This window comes from Prionailurus viverrinus, chromosome B3 (assembly GCF_022837055.1).
Source record: "Prionailurus viverrinus isolate Anna chromosome B3, UM_Priviv_1.0, whole genome shotgun sequence".
Taxonomy (NCBI): domain Eukaryota; kingdom Metazoa; phylum Chordata; class Mammalia; order Carnivora; family Felidae; genus Prionailurus; species Prionailurus viverrinus.
The window spans coordinates 1,077,057-1,094,968 of record NC_062566.1 but is presented as its reverse complement, the minus strand read 5'-3'; the positions used below and the strand labels follow the sequence as shown (position 1 = coordinate 1,094,968).

The window sequence follows — 17,912 nt, the reverse complement described above, 5'->3', positions numbered from 1 at the left end:
CAGGACACTCACACGGCTGCCCGGTCCCCTCGCCTCACGGTGGCCCCTGTGAATGGAGGCCTGGGACGTGGGTGGAATCCACCGGCCCTTTGAGGGCCTCTTTCTCTGGGGCCCCGGGCCGGGCTGCCTCCTCCCTCGGGCACAAACACAGCAGACGGTTTTGTGAAGAGCTTTTTAGTAGCTAAATATGGCACCATGTGTTCCAAGGGCAACATAAATTACAGTATGCAAAACTCACTGACTGGCTGAGGTAAAACACGCTGTTCCTGCCTCACATCACCATGAGGGGAAACACACAGATATTCTTAAAAACATCTTGCTTATAAAAAACGTCCCCTAGAAAGGCCTCCTGAGAGGGGCCGGGAGGCTCAGCCGCGGCCCGCTGCCCCCCCCACCCCGGCCCGCCCGCTGCGGGCCGCGCCCCGCGCCCACTACTGGCCCAGGGCCTTGTCCAGGTTGTTCTTGATGGTGTCCAGGAAGTCCGAGGTGTTCAGGAAGTGCTCGTTCAGCTTCACGCTGCCGAGAGAACACCGTTCACGTGAGGCGCGGCTCCAGCCTGGGTCCGGGCAGAGCCTGAACTTGGGCACCCGAGGAGCTGCCCTCCCGTGCCCGTGGGGCGTGGCACGCCCAGGCTGCGCGTCAAAGGTTGCCTAGGGCCCGTCGCCAAAGGGCCACACAACTTCAGACATTTGTCCAGACGGGACGGCAAGGCTCTGAGCCCCTAGCCTCGGGGATGGGGGGCAAACTCACAGGGTCTCAGGGCTGTGGACCTGGCCCCCCCCAGGCCCTTGGCAGCTAAGCTGACCTGAGGATGAGGAGGGGGGGAGGTGCCTCTAAGAGGGTCCTCTGGCTTCTTCCCACCCAGGGAAGAAGGTCCCAGAAGGCCAGCCCCTCCCTCTGTCACCAGCCACGCACTTGCTGAGGCCATGGATGCAGCCCGCCAGGTCCTTGGTCATGGCTCCGCTCTCCACCGTCTGGACACACACCTTCTCCAGGGTCTGTGCAAACCTGCAGGGGACGGGCCAGAGTGAGGCCCCGATACAGAGCTCGCCTAGAAGCTGCCCTGGGCCAGCTCAGGCCCCTCCCTCTCCGCTCACCTGATGAGGTCCTGGTTCCCATCCAGCTTCCCCCGGTGCTCCAGGCCACGCGTCCAGGCAAAGATGCTGGCGATGGGGTTGGTGCTGGTAGGCCGGCCCTGGGGGCGGGGGTCGTAGGGGGATCGGGAGCCGAACCGGCCGACAAGGGGGCCACCCGGACGCGACCGCCCACCCGTAGGCTGACGGGTCAGCCCCATCCCCCCAGCCCTCAGAGCCAGTGGGTTCTGAGCCCCCGGGACAGATGGGCATGCGACCACGGTCCCTACACTCACCTTCTGGTGCTCCCTATAATGGCGGGTGACCGTCCCATGAGCGGCCTCAGCCTCGATGGTCTTCCCATCTGGGCAGACCAGCACAGACGTCATCAGGCCGAGGGAGCCAAAGCCTGAAGAGTGGAAAGACCCTCCATTCGGTGCCGGCACCCACCCTCCTCAGACCACCGGGGTTGAGTCCCCCTGCCCTTCTGCTGGGAGGAGACCCCCTCAGCTCGTGACCCCCGACGGCACCCAGGAGGACAGCCACTGTTTCGGGCTTGCCCACCCTTGTCGTGGGTCTCTAGAGCCCAGCACAGGGCAGGGGGGCGTTCAAAGGTGGCTATCATCAGCCTATTAACATACATCTGGGTTCCCAGAGCCTGGGGCCCCCAGAGCCAAGACCCCAAGACCCCAGGACTTCTGCCCACCCAGCCTGGCTCGCAACCGCACGGTTCGTTCACACAGAAAGCAGAAAGCCTGCCACCAGCTACCTCCCAACGATCCCTCTGTCTGCCTCTCTTTCAGGCTACTTTAAAGCTTTGTGACTTATCTCCAAATTCTCCCAAATCCAGATGTCAACCTTTTTCTATTGTCAAGGTCTCCTGGGCTTCAAAAGCACCCCATGGCACCAAAACAAGAACTGTGTTAAGTCCCAAGAAAGAAAAAGCGAAAAACTTCTCCAGGAAAATTCGTTGTCTGAGAAGTTCTGCTGCTGAGACTCGGGAAGGGGTCCCTTCTCCATGTTTCCTGGACCTTCGCACTCACCCATTCCTTGTTTGCTTAAGGGCAACTTTCATGCCTCTCTCTTGTCTGCTATGGCTTCTCATCCTTCCATCCGAGCTAGGAATTGTTCTAGTAGGAGGACCACTACCACACTTATTGAAATAAAGGCCAAGGTTTTATGAAACATCAGGAATTCTCACGCATTCTCCTCGCAACCCCGGGGTGGGCGTCACCTCCCTTCTCGGGAGCTAGACCTCAAACCATCTCACGTACCCTTCTCTTCCGCTCTCTGCTCTACACGTTGTCTACTCCCTACTCTTGTGGGGCGCTGCTCTTGTGCCCAACACCACTGGGCTATTTCTTCTTTTCTTTTTTTAAGATTTCACTTTAGAATTCTATTCTATTCTATTCTATTTTTTGAGAGAGAGAGTGCACGCAAGTAGGGAGAGGGGCAGAGAGAGAGAATCTCCAGCAGGCTCCAGGCCCAGCGTGGAGCCAGGCGCAGGGCTCGATCCCACGACTGTGAGATCATAACCTGAGATGAAATCAAGAGTCGGGCACTTAACCAACTGAGCCACCCAGGCGCCCAGAGATTTTATTTCTTACGTGATCTCTACACCCAACTTGAGGCAGGAAACCACAATCCCTGAGATCAAGAGTTGCCTGCTCTTCCGACGGAGCCAGCCGGGCACAATCGGGCTATCTCTTACGGCTACTTCTTACTTCTCTAAGGGTCTCGTCCATGCTTTCTGTTGCAATCTGAATTATCTCTTAGAGGACGCTCTAGGGCTTGGGGCTCTGCCATCTTCCCCAGTGTTCTCCTACAGCCAACAGGTTGACTGTGCAAAACGAATTCTCTGTAATTCGAAAAGTACCCGGTTGTGCTCAAAACCATTTTTCTACTGGAGCCAACCCTGGCCCAAACCTGGAGGCACAGTCGCTTGGCTTCGTGGACAGGAACAACCTCACAGCTGACGCACCTGGCCCCTTAGAACTTGAACTCCTAGGTTCTCCTTTTTCTGTAACAGCAGCCTTAGTGATACACCAGTCCAAACCTAATTTGTGACCCTTCCTCCCTCAGATGCCGGAGAGCTCCTGCCCCCTGCTGTCCACGGGGCACCCTGCAATGAGGCGGCCGGCCCCAGTCCTGCTGCCACGCCGGACACATTTTCTACGAAGGGGGTCTGCAAATCCCCCCAGCCGGAGAAGACCGACGAGCCACCCCTTGGGGAACAGGTGCTCCCGGCATACCCTGGGCCAGGATGTCCGACTGCACGTCTCCATCATAGTTCTTGCAGGCCCACACGAAGCCGCCTGAAGACTTGAGGACCTGAGCCACCATGTCATCAATGAGCCGGTGCTCGTACCAGATCTTATGCTTGTCGAAGTCGGTCTTATAGTGCCTGGGAGCAAAAGGGCCTGTTGTGGGGAGAGGGCGGGAGGCTGGCAGGGTGAGGATCTCTCCTCGAGCCGAGCCAAAAGCACTGGGACGGCGGCCACCCCGTAGGACAGGGGCCCGGGGGACAGGAGAGAAGGGCTGTGGGATCCCTGGGAAGGAATAAAGGGAGAGGCTGTTACTTGTCAAAGATTTCCTGGAAGATGTCCTTGAAGCGCCCGTCGTAGGCCTTCAGGATGGTGTTCTTGGTGCTCATGTACAGCGGCCACTTCTTCTGGATGGCATACTGGAAGCAGCTGTGCGCAAAACCCGAGATGGACTGCGGGGGGAGAGAGGTCCCTGGCGTGGGGCCCGGCCGGCCTGCGGGCTACCAGCCCTCCCTGGGCTCCCCAGGTCTTAGGCCGTATGGCTGGGGTAAAGCTAACTCCCCCGGCCCACCTGCCTGTCTCTAGAGTTGACGGTGTGTCCCAGCCTATCCTCTCTGAGCCCTCCGTGACTGGCTCAGAGAGGGTCATGTGACCCAGGCCTGGAACTTTCACTGGAACCAGGAGCAAAAGAGGCTCTTTTCTGACAGGGTAACCAAGTCGGCAGGGGTAAGCCTGGAGCTGCCGGTGGTCACTTGTCACAGCCTGAGAATGAGGCCAACCGCAGAAGGAACGAAAGCCAAGAGACGGGGAAGGGGAAAAGACTGCTTATCCAGCTCGCTTAAGCCAAGAGTCCAGACAACCAACACGCCCCCAGAGGTGTGTCAGGGAGTGAGTGCGGGGGCATCTGGCTAAGCGGGGGTCTGTCTTCCAGCCTCACTCCACACCAGGTCCACAGCAGGTCCCCCCGAAACATAGCCAAGATGCACTGGTCCCCCCGAAACACAGCCAAGATGCATTGGCTCACGGGCCTCGGACCTTCCTCAAGCCACTGACGCGGGAGTAGTGAGCATCACCAACCCGAAGCGGCCCCAGAGGGAGGAGGGAACGCAGGAGCCACCCGCCAGGGCCTCACCTCATCCGTGTTGTACATGCCCATCCCCACGCCGCCGGCAGGGAAATTGAACACTTCCCACTCCTTAGCGCCACTGCCATCCTTCGGGGAGAAGACGATCTTGAACGTGCCGGCCCGGTCGACCACAAAGTCCGTGGCCTTGTACTGCAGAGACAAGAGCACGGCTCGGGCCAGGGGTTCCGAGCGAGGGGCCCCGGCCAGGAAGAGCCGAGTCCCGCCTCCTGCCGTGGCCAACCTGGTCGCCATGGGCGTGCCTGCCAATGGTGATGGGCTTGGTCCAGCCGGGGACGAGGCGTGGGATGTTTTTGCAGATGATGGGTTCCCGGAAGACGGTCCCCCCAAGGATGTTTCGGATGGTTCCATTGGGACTCTTCCACATCTTCTTCAGCTTGAATTCTAGGAGGACAGAGGTGAAGGGACCCCACTGCAGCCCCCACCTTCCAACCAAAATCTGAACCCTGAGCAAGAACGCAGCCAGATGGGAGCCCTAAAAATCACCCTGGGGAAGGTCTAAAATATAAGTATGTGGGCTCTGGGACCATACTTCTTTCTTTTTTCTTTTTTTCTTAATGTTTATTTCTTTTTGAGAGAGAGACAGACAGAGTGAGAGCAGGGGAGGGGCAGAGAGAGAGGGAGACACGGAATCCAAAGCAGGCTCCAGGCTCCGAGCTGTTAGCACAGAGCCCGACGCGGGGCTCGAACCCATAACTGTGAGATCGTGACCTGAGCCAAAGGCGAACACTCAACCGACTGAGCCACCCAGGCGCCCCTCTGGGATCAGATTTCTTGGGTTCAAGGTCCAGCTCCACCACCTGTAACTGTGAGTTTTATGCCAGTGAGTTAACCTGAGCTATAAAATGAAATTACTGATAAAAATACCTCGCATCTTGGGTTGCTGTCAGGATTAAATAAACCTCTATGGAAAGTGCCTAGAACAGTGCCTGGCACATCGGGGCTCCTTCAGCTAGTGTATTATTCCCGCGTCATGCGTGGACATAGCTCGGTCTGACGAACTCTGGCAGTATGGCGTCTCGCTGGACAGAGGCCAGAAGACCAGAGGGCAGGCCTCAGTACTGCCACGAACCGTGGAGTCCAGCCCACGTTACCGGGACTGTTGGCTCTCTACTTCCTTCTCCATAAAACAGGGGTACAGAAATCCCAGGGTTCAGGAGAAATGAAAAGAAACCCCACAAAGAAGAGCTTAGCACTTAAATGATCCCAATGTCCCAGGGTCAGGTACAAACCCGAAAGACAGAAGAAGGTCTGGAGCGTTTGGAAATGTGCTTCGAATGCTTCCTTCCAGCTCCCTCGTGCCGTAGGACGCAGGCAGAGAGAAAGAGTTCTGCACACCCCTGAACGACCCTTTCTCGAATTTTCCAAACGTGGCCCCTTTATCCCTGTACTGGTGCCACTGTTTCGGGAAACCCTCAAAAGTGCTCCCCAGAAGCAGGGACCGGCAGCCGGTCCAAGCCTGGTGAGCGCACCTCTCTGAGACCCCTCCGCGGCCGCAGGGGGCAGGGGACAGACCCGCAAGGCCAAGACAGCGGCAAGACACTAGCGACGCTCCCTAGAGCCCGCTGCAGCTCTGAAAGATACAAGCTGACACGCGGCACTCGGCTGGCCAGAGGTGGCCCCGAGGTGTCTCTGTAAACCTGCCTGCAGGACAGTCCAGGAGGCGAGAGGGGCGCCCGAGGAGGCCGCCCTTCCTCTGACGGCTTCAGCAACGTGTCCGTGGCCCACGACACCTACCGGTGCTGGCCAGAGCCGCGCGGCACAGCAGCAACGCCACGGGCCTGGATTCCGCCCTGCCACACCCCACGTGGGTGCCAGCCCCTCACCGGCCCTCCCAGCCTCCTCTGCAGGAAACCCCACGGCCCCAACGCCTCCCACGAAGTCGCAGGGAGACGGGGTTCGTGTCGCGGCCCCCACGCCCCCAGCCCACCCGCCTCCGCACCCTCACACCTTCCACACGGGCCTCATCGGGGGTGATGGTGGCGCACTTCACAGCCACACTGTACTTCTGGGTGGCCAGTGCGGAGTCTATGGTGACCTGGTCGTTGGTCTGGTCACGGTTTGGGAGCCCCAGGTCGAAATACTTGAGCTGGACATCCACGTGCGGCAGGATGAGCTAGAAACAGATGACCAGGGCAAGGCATCAGCCCAGATGACTGTGACTCAGGGGCACGAGGGGGCCTGCGCGGGGGCTGAACGCCCACTTTGGGAGGGAACTACCTTCTCCTTGATGAACTGCCAGATGATCCGGGTCATCTCATCGCCGTCCATCTCCACCACCGGCTTCGCCACCTTGATCCTCTTGTCGGCATCTAGGACCGGGCAACACGGCGCATCATACCTCTGGGGGAGGGGGGGGCGTCCTGGGCGAGCTCCTCTCCTCCCCCGCGGGACCTGCCCTTCACCCAGGAGGGCAGTGTCAGCCAGGGCTCGGTTACCCACACTCACTCCCCCTCGGCAGGACCAGCTCCCGGGTCGGGCCGCCTGGGGGGGGGGGGGGGGGGACCCGGACCCCCCACTGAGGATGGCCAGCTAGGACTGAAAGATGGTGGCCTGAATCTGAAGGCAGAGGAGCCCAAGAGCCAGAGGTCCAGAGCCAAGCAGGGCCACCTGTCCGGGAGCAGGCAGGGGAGGGAATGCCTACAGGCTGTCGCCACCCAGTTCCGAGGGCAGGCGCTGTGGCCCAACCCCAGCGATTCTGTGGGTTTCCTCGTAACCTTGTTACAAGAGCCCGACTAAATCTAAGTGGGCACGGAAACTGCACTCACACCTCCTCTGTGCCTGACGTGGTCCCCTACCCGCTTTGCGTGATTCCTTTTCATCCTCAAACCACTCCCAAAGGGAATATGGCTATCTCCACTTTGGGTGCGCCTGGGTGGCTCAGTCGGTTCAGCGTCTGACTTCGGCTCAGATCACGATCTCACGGCTCGTGGGCTGGAGCCCCGTGTCGGGCTCTGCACCGACAGTTCAGAGCCTGCAGCCTGCTTCGGATTCTGTGTCTCCCTCTCCCTCTCTGCCCCTCCCCTGCTTGTGCTCTGGTCTCTGTCTCTCAAAAATAAATAAACATCAAAAAAATTTTTTTAATGTGGTGCAACTGAGGCTCGGAGAGTTTGCCAGCTTCCTGCCAGAGGTGACACAGCTTGAGGACAACAGAGCTACCAGGATTCACACTTTCTCAGCGGCAAGCGGAGGCTTAGGGCGCCCAGAATGACACTCCGAACCCTTGATCCAAGCTGGCAGGCTGGCCAGTCCTGCCGGAGAAGCATCAAAGGTCCAAAGCGACAGTGGAGGAGGACAGGAGCCGGGCGGGGGAGGCTCTTCAAGGAAAGTCTGACTCATGAGAAAAACCAACAGTCTGGGAAGTGAATTCCCGAGAAAACTCAAGAAAATGACCCATCCAATTAAATCAGTGCAGGCTACCTTGAGCGAGACTTGTTGAACCTTAGCCTGTAGCACAGAGGTACCCACGGCCTGGGAAGAAACAGCCCCTGCAGAGTAGGGAGGGCAACAAGACAGGTGCAAAACCTACAGCCGGGCCTCGACCATCAGAAGGCTCGCTCACCGCTGACACCCGGGCCGGAGTGAGACAGCTGAGAACTGACTGGGCTCTGTCCCCAGCAGAGCCCCCTCCGCCCTCGCTTAGGGCCCATTTACTCTTAGGTTACGCACAATCCTTACAAGATGTCGTCGTGGATCTTCCGCCTCACCAGACACGAGACGGCGAATCAGAAGAAAGGATTAGGATGTTCACTTAAAAACACCAACGGTCAGAAGAAGCGACATCTGCTAGGTGGACAGCAAGGGACGGACGTCTACGAAAAGCAGGCCCTGACACTGAAAAAGCATGACCACCTAAGCACGTTTACAACAGCAGTGACTGGGGTGCCTGGGTGGCTCAGTCGGTTGAGCGTCTGACTTCAGCTCAGGTCGCGATTTCTCAGTTCATGCGTTCGAGCTCCGCATCGGGCTCGGTGCTGACAGCTTGGAGCCTGGAGCCGGCTTGCGATTCTGTCTCCCTCTCTCTCTAACCTCCCCCCCACCCCCACGCTCACGCACACGCGCGCACATGTTCTTTCCCCCCCCCTCTCTCTCTCTCTCTCAAAAGTAAATAAACATTAAAAAATTTTAAAATAGAAGTGACCAAAACCCAACAGATCCCCCACATATCACTGCCCTACAACACACACCACAGCCATGACTCGTGCTGACATCCCCAACCCACTAAGAAAAAGGTGAATTATGTGCAGCGAAATGATTCACTATCCAAACATGTGCGCAGGTTTTTTTTTAATCTAAAAATAATCTCCCAAAGATGTGCAAACAGGCTTTTTTGTTTTTTCTTTTCTTAATCTAAAAGGAATCTTGGAGGTTATTTAGGAAGACAAATGAGACCCAGGAAGCGTGGCTTGTGTCAATGTCAGGACTGATCCCAGGTCTCTGGCCCCAGTGTGGCCTCTGGACACCCTCGGGGGTCACGTATGGAGAAGCAGAAGGCAAACACAGACTCCAAACATTCCATTCCCTGGAGGACAAGGTGAGCTCAGCCGGCACCTCTCCGCCCCCCTTTCCAGGAGGCACAGGGGCCTTTGGACCCAAGCCGCAGAATTCCTTCACCCTTCCGGGCTGGAAGCTTGAGTGGAAAGGGCTTTAGGACTCGCAGAAAGTCTACTGGGCCACTGAAGAGCTAGCTTCGTTTTGTTTTAATTTTTTTTTTCAATGTTTATCTTTGAGAGAGACAGAGCATGAGCAGGGGAGGGGCAGAGAGAGAGGGAGACAGAGAATCCAAAGCAGGTTCCACACCAAGGAGATTCGGTGCCAAGCCCGATGCGGGGCTCAAACTCAAGAAACCGTGAGACCATGACCTGAGTTGAAATCAAGAGGAGGACGCTTAACCAACTGAGCTACCCGGGTGCCCCAAGCTAGCTTAGTTTTTAAGAGCATCTCCTATGAGTTAATGTCATGAGAGCTAATCAAGGTTGTTTTAATGTACTGAAGCTACCATAATCATAACCCCTAAGGAGAATTCATTTGTGGCCAGTCTTAAAGGTTTCTGCCTCGCTGGGCTCCACTCAAGTTTTGGGCTTCAGACCCAGCAGCCTGTGGGCTGTGGGCTCCACACCTGCTCCATCTGGGAGTTCAATGTCACGATCATAGCAGGCAGCCCTCCCTCCCTGTGGTGCCTGCAGGTGTCAAACCCTCAGAGACCACAGGGCCCACTTATTTACAACCCGGTGCTAAGCACCTCTTCCTGAAACACCAAAAAATATAATAGTTCCTGGCCTAAAGGAGTGAGTATGAAAGGGAAAACCTACAGATAAGGGAGAGAGAGCAAGCAGCCCAGTTATCAAAGTCAGGAGCACAGCCTCCTTGAAAGGGCCCTTCCCAGAACCGGGGGCGTGGGGGGCACGGAAGCCAAAGCAGCAGAGACTCCTGATTGGCTCACGCAGCGATTTTAAAAAAGCATATTCAGGGGCGCGTGGGTGGCTCAGTCGGTGGAGCGCCTGACTTCAGTTCAGGTCATGATCTCACGGTCCGTGGGTTCGAGCCCCACGTCGGGCTCTGCGCTGACAGCTCAGAGCCTGGAGCCTGCTTCCGATTCTGTGTCTCCTTCCCTCTCTGCAACCCCCCCCGCCCCCGCCCCGCTCATGCCCTGTCTTCTCTCTGTCTCAAAAATAAATAAAAACATTAAAAAAAATAAAAAATTTTAAAAAAAAAAGCATATGTGACCAAGGTTTTAAAATCAGGCGATTTCGACAACACAACAACCACAAAAACCAATTAATAAATGGGCAAAGGACTTGAATCGACATCTCTCCAAAAAAACGATATATGAAGCATATGAAAAGTTGTCCCACAGCGCTCCTCGTTAGGGAAACGCAAATCAAAAATCACAATGAGATACCACCTCACACCCACAAGGACGGCTGCCCACAAAACCAAAACCAAACCCCAAACCCCAAAGCCGAAAACAACGTGTTGGTGAGCATGTGGAGAAGCTGGAACCCTTGTGCATAGCTGGTGAGCATGGACAGTGCGGCAGCTGCTACGGAAGACGGTGTGGTGCTTCCTCAAAAAAAATCAAAGATGGAACCGCCATATTGTTCGGCCATCCCACTTCTGGATATCTATCCAAAATAAGTAAAAGCAGGGTCTCAAAGAAACATCTGTCCACCCTCGTCCACAGCAGAATTGCTCACAATGGGCAAGAGGTGGAAACAACTCCAGTGTCCCTCAAGGAACGAAGGGAAAAACAGAACGTGGTATGAGCCTTCGAGAGAACAGGACTCTGGAAACGGATCCAGGACGGCTAAGAAAAACGTCCCTCCAAAAGGTTAAACGATGGCCACAATTTCGAGCTTCTCCCAGACTGGGCTCCCCGCCACTTAAATGTGGATGTGCTTGCTCAGAAATTGAAAAAGGAAGTGCCGCCATTGTGAGCAAGAGCGAGGGATCTGGACCTTCCTCAATAGCGTTTGCTGCTCATTCTTTCGTCTCAAGTTCCACAAAACCAGTTGCCCTTGGGATGGCCAGCAGACCTATACTGTGGCACACTTATATAAGCAACACGGCCACATTTCCCGCACACTTTCAATCCAGCGACGATGGACGTTTCTGAACTCTTAAAATAAATGAGAAGCAGTGATAAATAGGCAAGGAATTCATAACCATATCGCCCAAGCTTTGCACAATTCCCATACCTTACCCAGAGAGTCGATACATTTTAAGTGGCATATTTTTTACGTGGGTATACACATAGAATGGAATATTCAGCCTTAAAAATTAGCAAGATGCGGACACAAGCCACAGCTCCAGCAGGGATAAACCTTGAGGACAGTATGTGAAGAGCAAGCCAGTCGCAAAAAGAAAAATACGTCTGATTCTCCTTACATGCGGTACCTAAAAGCAGTCAAATTCACAGAAACAGAAAGTATAATGGTAGTTGCCAGCGGCTGGGGGAGGAGGGAATGGGGAGCTGTTTTTAACGGGTACATACAGAGTTTCAGTTTTGCAAGATGCTGAAGCTCTGGGGGTTGGTTGTCCAACAGTGAGAAAGTATTTAACACTACTGAATGGCACACTTCAAAATGGCTAGGACAGGAAATTTGTGTTATGCACTATTTTTACCACAATAAAAATAAGAAATAACGGTTTCGAAGTTTTTAAAAATCTAAATCAGTCAAGGGGTGCACCTGGGTGGCTGAGTCAGCCAAGCGACCCGCTTCGGCTCAGGTCGTGATCTCGCGGTCCGTGAGTTCGAGCCCCGCGTCGGGCTCTGTGCTGACAGCTCAGAGCCTGGAGGCTGCTTCAGATTCTGTCTCCGGCTCTCCTCTGCCCCTCCCCTGCTCGCACTCTGTCTGTCTCTCTCTCTCTCTCTCTCTCAAATATAAAATAAATGCTTAAAAAATTTTAATCTAAACCACTCAAAACAAAAGCAACCCAGGAGATTTTACACAAAGATTCCAGGCCTATCGCGTACCCTCCAGAGGACACAGGCCCCAAGGCATCAGAGTGGGAGACCTTGTGTGTGGTTCAGCCAATACGGCAGAGCCACCCCCATCGTCCACCCCTCTCTGGGTGACAAGAGATGACGAACAATCTGAAACCCAAGGAACAGCACGGGGGTCTCCCTGAAAGCTTCCAAGGGACAGCCACCGTGACATTTTCAGATGACATGTTGCACACTGGCCTCTTGGCCAGAGTGTGGGATGGAGTTACACCAGTCCACAGGGAGTCCGGGAGGCCAACTCTCCTCCCGGGTCTGGGATTCCGAGCACCCAACACCAAGTAAGGATTTCAAAACCCGGCGCCTGTTTCAGGATTGGCCTGCTGCTCCAAACTCAAGGCTAAAGGTCCCTCCCAAGATGGCCACCCCCAAGAATAAGTGGGTAACCACACGCCTGCCCTGGCTGTCGGCCAAGAAGCTGCCAAGCCGGCGTGGCCCAGCAGCATGTGGGGAGAAGCCCCCAGTTCCTGGGAGCTCAAGAAGGCAGGGCAGCAAATCTGGAAGAGATTTCCTTGGGGTCATCCTTCACTCCTCCCCATTCCTTCACACGCACGTGCCAACCACTGAAACATCCTATTGGCTCTTCCTTCAAAATGCATCCAGAATCCAACCACTTCTTACCACCCCCAGGGCCAATAACCTTGCCAGAGTATGACTACACCCTCCCACCAGGACCCTGAAGCCAGAATGCGCCTGTTAAAATGTAAATGGGGGAGGGGGGCGGCGGGGAGGCTCCTGGGTGGCTCAGTTAGTTGAGCATGGACTTCGGCTCAGATCTCTCAGTTTGTGGGTTCAAGCCCCATGTGGGGCTCTGTGCTGACAGCTCAGAGCCTGGAGCCTGCTTCGCATTCTGTGTCTCCCTCTCTCTCTGCCCCTCCCTACTCACCCTCTGTCTCTGTCTCTCTCAAAAATAAACATTAAAAAAATAATTTAAAGATTAAAAAAGCTTTAAAAAAATGTAAATCAGGCCACAATACCCTTCTCAAAACCTTGCAAAACTTCCCTTTTCAGTCAGAGTAAAGGCCAAAGTCCTCAAAAATGTGTGGTCCCCACAACGCTTGACCTCATCTGTCACTGACCCCCTTCCCCTGACCTCTGCCTGGCTCAGGACTCTTCCCTCTCTGCTTCTCCCACAAGCAAAGGTGTACTCCTCCATCAGACACTCCTCCATCAGACGCTCCTCCATCAGGCTCTCCTCCATCACTCACTCCTTCATCAGACACTCCCCCATCACACATTCTGCCATCACACTCCTCCATCAGACACTCCTCCATCAGGCTCTCCATCACTCACTCCTTCATCAGACACTCCCCCATCACACATTCTGCCATCACACTCCTCCATCAGACACTCCTCCATCACGCATTCCTCCATCAGGCACTCCTCCATCAGACACTCCTCCATCAGACACTCCTCCATCAGACGCTCCTCCGTCACTCACTCCTTCATCAGACACTCCCCCATCACACATTCTGCCATCACACTCCTCCATCAGACACTCCTCCATCACACACTCCTCTCCTCCATCAGAGGCTCCTCCATCAGATGCTCCTCCATCAGACGCTCCTCCATCAGATGCTCCTCCATCAGACGCTCCTCCATCAGACACTCCTCCATCAGGCACTCCTCCATCAGACACTCCTCCATCACGCATTCCTCCATCAGGCACTCCTCCATCAGACACTCCTCTCCTCCATCAGACACTCCTCCATCAGACACTCCTCCATCAGGCACTCCTCCATCAGGCTCTCCTCCATCAGACACTCCTCCATCACGCATTCCTCCATCAGGCACTCCTCCATCAGACACTACTCTCCTCCATCAGACACTCCTCCATCAGGCACTCCTCCATCAGGCTCTCCTCCATCACGCACTCCTTCATCAGACACTCCTCCATCAGGCTCTCCTCCATCATGCACTCCTCCATCAGACACTCCTCTCCTCCATCAGACACTCCTCCATCAGGCACTCTTCCATCAGACACTCCTCTCCTCCATCAGACACTCATCCATCAGGCACTCCTCCATCAGGCTCTCCTCCATCACGCACTCCTTCATCAGACATTCCTCCATCACATACTCCTCTCCTCCATCAGACGCTTCTCCATCACACATTCCTCCATCAGACACTCCTCCATCAGACACTCCTCCATCAGGCTCTCCTCCAACACGCATTCCTCCATCAGACACTCCTCTCCTCCATCAGACACTCCTCCATCATGCATTCCTCCATCAGGCACTCCTCCATCAGACACTCCTCTCCTCCATCAGACACTCCTCCATCATGCATTCCTCCATCAGGCACTCCTCCATCAGACACTCCTCTCCTCCATCAGACACTCCTCCATTAGACACTCCTCCATCAGGCACTCCTCCATCAGGCACTCCTCCATCAGGCATTCCTCCATCACACTCCTCCATCAGACACTCCTCTCCTCCATCAGACACTCCTCCATTAGACACTCCTCCATCAGACACTCCTCCATCAGGCACTCCTCCATCAGGCACTCCTCCATCAGGCACTCCTCCATCAGGCTCTCCTCTATCACGCACTCCCCCATCAGGCACTCCTCCATCAGGCACTCCTCCATCATGCATTCCTCCATCACACTCCTCCATCAGACACTCCTCTCCTCCATCAGACACTCCTCCATCAGATACTCCTCCATCACGCATTCCTCCATCAGACACTCCTCCATCACACACTCCTCTCCTCCATCATACACTCCTCCATCAGACACTCCTCCATCACACACTCCTCCATCAGACGCTCCTCCATCATGCACTCCTCCATCACACATTCCTCTCCTCCATCAGACACTCCTTCATCACGGCCTTGGCACCTGTTGGCCATAACCAAATGGCCTGTTTCCTTTGTTCCTTCGGCGACTCTTCAAGGAGGTCTTTTCTGTGCTTCCTGCCCACCCCCCCAAGTCCAAACCTCCACGCACACCTTCCTGGCCTCTTTGTTCTCCAAACGCCATGCTAGCCAACTTCTACCTTTTTACTAACAGTCCCCACATTAGCATTTAAGCTCCACACGGGCAGAAATCTTTGCCTCTTACTCCTGGCTCTGTCCCCAGCACCTTCACATGCCTGGCACACAGCAGAAGCACGATAGTTGTTGAAGTCACAGATGAATGTCAAGTTACAGTCTATTTGGTCTATAGTAAGGGCTGCCCTGCCCCCACCTCCTGTTGGGATGAAATGTGCTCCTGGGATGCACTGCCACATAGAGACCACTGAGTTCTTACCATCAGATTGCACCAGACCAGCACAGATACAGATGTATGTATGGGACAGGGGTCTCTGCCAGGCAATGGGCAACTTGCCCTGAGAAGCTCACAATTTATACTGTTTTTTTTTTTTAAGTTTATTTTTGAGAGTGAGCGAGGGGCGGGGGGCGGGGAGCTGAGAGAGAGGGAGACACAGAATCCGAAGCAGGCTCCAGGCTCCGAGTTGTCAATGCAGAGCCTGATACGGGGCTCGATCCCACAAACCGTGAGATCATGACCTGAGCCACGATCAAGAGTCAGATGCTTAACCGACTGAGCCACACAGGCACCCCTCCACTGGCATTTTAAACGTGTACACAAGTGTCAACTCCAGGGCAGGTCACAGAGCCCGGCTTCCAATAACCAGAAGGCAGTTTCCAGCACCTTATGCCCTGAACGGAACCAGTGCCAGAGGCTCCCAGCTCAACTGGAGCACCTGGGGGCGGGTCCCAGGCTTTCCAGAGACTTCTCCAAACGTTCCAGGCCTAAACATGACCACCCAAAACACCTCTGATGGGGCAGCCCTGTTCTTATCTGATGCAGTTGAAACAAGCCTCGGGGAGGAACGCATAATAACTCTCCAGGCGGGCCTCCAGAACTTTCAACAATCATTAAATAATAATCTGCCCTTGAATGTGAGAGTGCAGGCAAGTCACCAAGATCTGTGAAGTGAAGAGGCAGCGTGAGAAAAGTAAGAAGTTGCCAGGCAAGGAGTGAAGGTAGGGAAGGCCAGATAAGTCGTTCTCACAGTGAGGGCTTGGGCACAGCCCACCCTCCCCTCCACGACATCTGGCTCATCAGAACCGCCACCAGCCGTCGCTGGAGGCCTAGGAAATGCAAAACTAGGAGCCGTGGAGTTACCAAGCAGCAAAGACACCAGAGTGTTTTAGCCAAAAGAAACGTTCCTTGTCATCAAGGGGAATGCTAAATATTCTGTCTCCGGTGGTGTTGCTGGGTGACAAGCTCGAAGAGGCCACGGCTGTAAGTCTCATGTCCAACTCAAACACTAAGCCTTCTCCCCATTAATAACCCAACCAGCTTGGGAACTTCTGGAAGGACCTACAGCTAAAAGAACTTTCTTTTTTTTTTTTTTTTACCATCAATGCAGGGGGCAAGAAGGGAGAAAATATCTTTACTCTCACGCTGTTTTGATAGAGGTGGTTTGGGGCCTGGGGGCACTTAGAACCCTGGAGTTGCAGGGCTAACCACTTACAAGACAAATCCCAGAAGTACAAAAGCAGAAATGTCCCTTTCTCCTTGGCAGGAGAAGTGGGGGCTGGGGCCCAAGCTCTCCCCCACCTTCCCCTCCCCAATTCTGGTCAGCTGCTCCCACACTAGTTAAAGATTACCTACCGGAACAGTAAGGCCAGGCTGCCTGGGCCCCACTCCCTCTTCCTCACTGTCCTGGCTCACTCCAAGGGGTTCCAGGCCAGGTCAGGAAAGGGGTTTCCGTGGCAACAGGCAAGAGACAGGGCCAAGGGACCTACATTCTCCCTGCCTTTTGTCGCTGGCAATGGAGAGCCACGGTGCAGGCCACATGCCACAGAGGGCAGCCTGTGAGGGTAACGGGGGTTCAGGTTAATCCTGCTTATTATGACCCGACTACTGTCTTCTTTCCTAAGCAGGGTGCTAAGGGCACCACAGAAGCAGTGAGTCACTAGTGGGGAAAGTGACATTTTGGAGCAGCTGCCCAATCACCCAGTCTGGCAGTCGGGTGAGTGGGGCCGGCGGAGCAGCGTAGGAGCCGGCTGGCGAGAAAACGCAGGTCAGGCCAAGGAGAGGCTCCAGGATGGAGACTTCAGTGCGACGGGAGGGGTGGGGGGTGTCCAAACAAAAGGGAAAATCAAAAGCACGCTCCTCCAGCTGTCGCGTAAAAGGCTCCAAAAATAGCTGACGCGGGCCTGACAGCGAGGAGGGATTACAGCGCGCCCGGCTGAAAAGGAAAGGGAAGTGGAGGCCGTCTCCCCGCCTTTGTCTGAGCAGGGACCGCGCCGAGACCCTCCCTCTCACGGGGAGACCGGGCCTGGCGCTCCAGCCCCCTACTCGCTGGCCTGGCCCCTCCCGGGGCGCAGGGCGCGCAGGACACCCTCCGGGCCCGGGACACCCCCAGCACCCGCCACGGGAATAGCTGGGGGGGGGAGGCGCGGAGCAGCCCGGAACCCCCGCTCGCGCAGGGCCGCAGGACCAGCAGCTCCCGGGCCACCAGCTGCCACCGTCCTTCAAGTCCCCGCCCCCCCCCCGGCTCTTTGTGTGCCAACCCCGCCATCCCCGGCCCGCGATCGCCCCGAGTCGCGCTCCCCGGTCCCCGCCCGGGAGGCCGCCACGTCGCGGTGCCGGGAGCGCGCCTCGCCCGGACCCTCCTCGTGGCACTCACAGTGGCGCCGCGGCTGCTCCTGCAAGTTGGGGCCTGTCGGGGCTGCCGGCGCCCAGGCCGGCCCGGAGCCGGAGGCCCTGCAGAGCGAGCGTACGACCCGCAGGTACCCAGCCATCCCGCCGAGCAGGCGAGCGAACCGACCGCGGCGGGCGAGATCCGAGCGCCGGTGCTGCTCCCGGCTGCCTGGCGGCGGGCTGCCAAGGCCCTCCAGGCGCCCGGGCGCGGGCAGGGGCGGGGCGGGGCTGCCGGGGGCCGCCACCCGATTGGGCCTCGCCGGGG

General features: G+C 56.0%; 1 protein-coding gene across 2 annotated transcripts; it reads right to left on the bottom strand.

Annotated features, from left to right (window-relative positions):
• Window positions 1–158: 158 nt before the first annotated feature.
• Window positions 159–17,858, bottom strand: IDH2 (isocitrate dehydrogenase (NADP(+)) 2). Of its 2 annotated transcripts, XM_047861444.1 has the most exons (11): window positions 17,634–17,858; window positions 6,702–6,793; window positions 6,432–6,597; window positions 4,705–4,865; window positions 4,470–4,613; window positions 3,653–3,789; window positions 3,326–3,477; window positions 1,370–1,482; window positions 1,098–1,195; window positions 916–1,008; window positions 159–516 (listed from the first exon to the last, which is right to left on the bottom strand). In XM_047861444.1, exons 1-11 carry the CDS (start codon window positions 17,746–17,748, stop codon window positions 432–434), a joined length of 1,356 nt encoding a protein of 451 aa, XP_047717400.1. In that variant the 5' UTR covers window positions 17,749–17,858; the 3' UTR covers window positions 159–431. The 2 variants fall into 2 exon arrangements, with proteins under 2 accessions (XP_047717400.1, XP_047717401.1); XM_047861445.1 differs by lacking the exons at window positions 6,432–6,597; window positions 6,702–6,793; window positions 17,634–17,858 and adding an exon at window positions 5,714–6,335.
• Between the last annotated feature and the right edge of the window lie 54 nt (window positions 17,859–17,912).

Bases quoted from the DNA above. Each gene is read 5' to 3' on its own strand.
- IDH2 (XM_047861444.1), bottom strand. From the start codon at position 17,748: ATGGCTGGGTACCTGCGGGTCGTACGCTCGCTCTGCAGGGCCTCCGGC. The intron at 6,598-6,701 runs GTAGTTCCCTCC...ATCTGTTTCTAG, and splicing joins GGCAGTTCATCAAGGAGAAG to CTCATCCTGCCGCACGTGGA. The intron at 4,866-6,431 runs GTGTGAGGGTGC...CTGTCCTCCTAG, and splicing joins CGATGAGGCCCGTGTGGAAG to AATTCAAGCTGAAGAAGATG.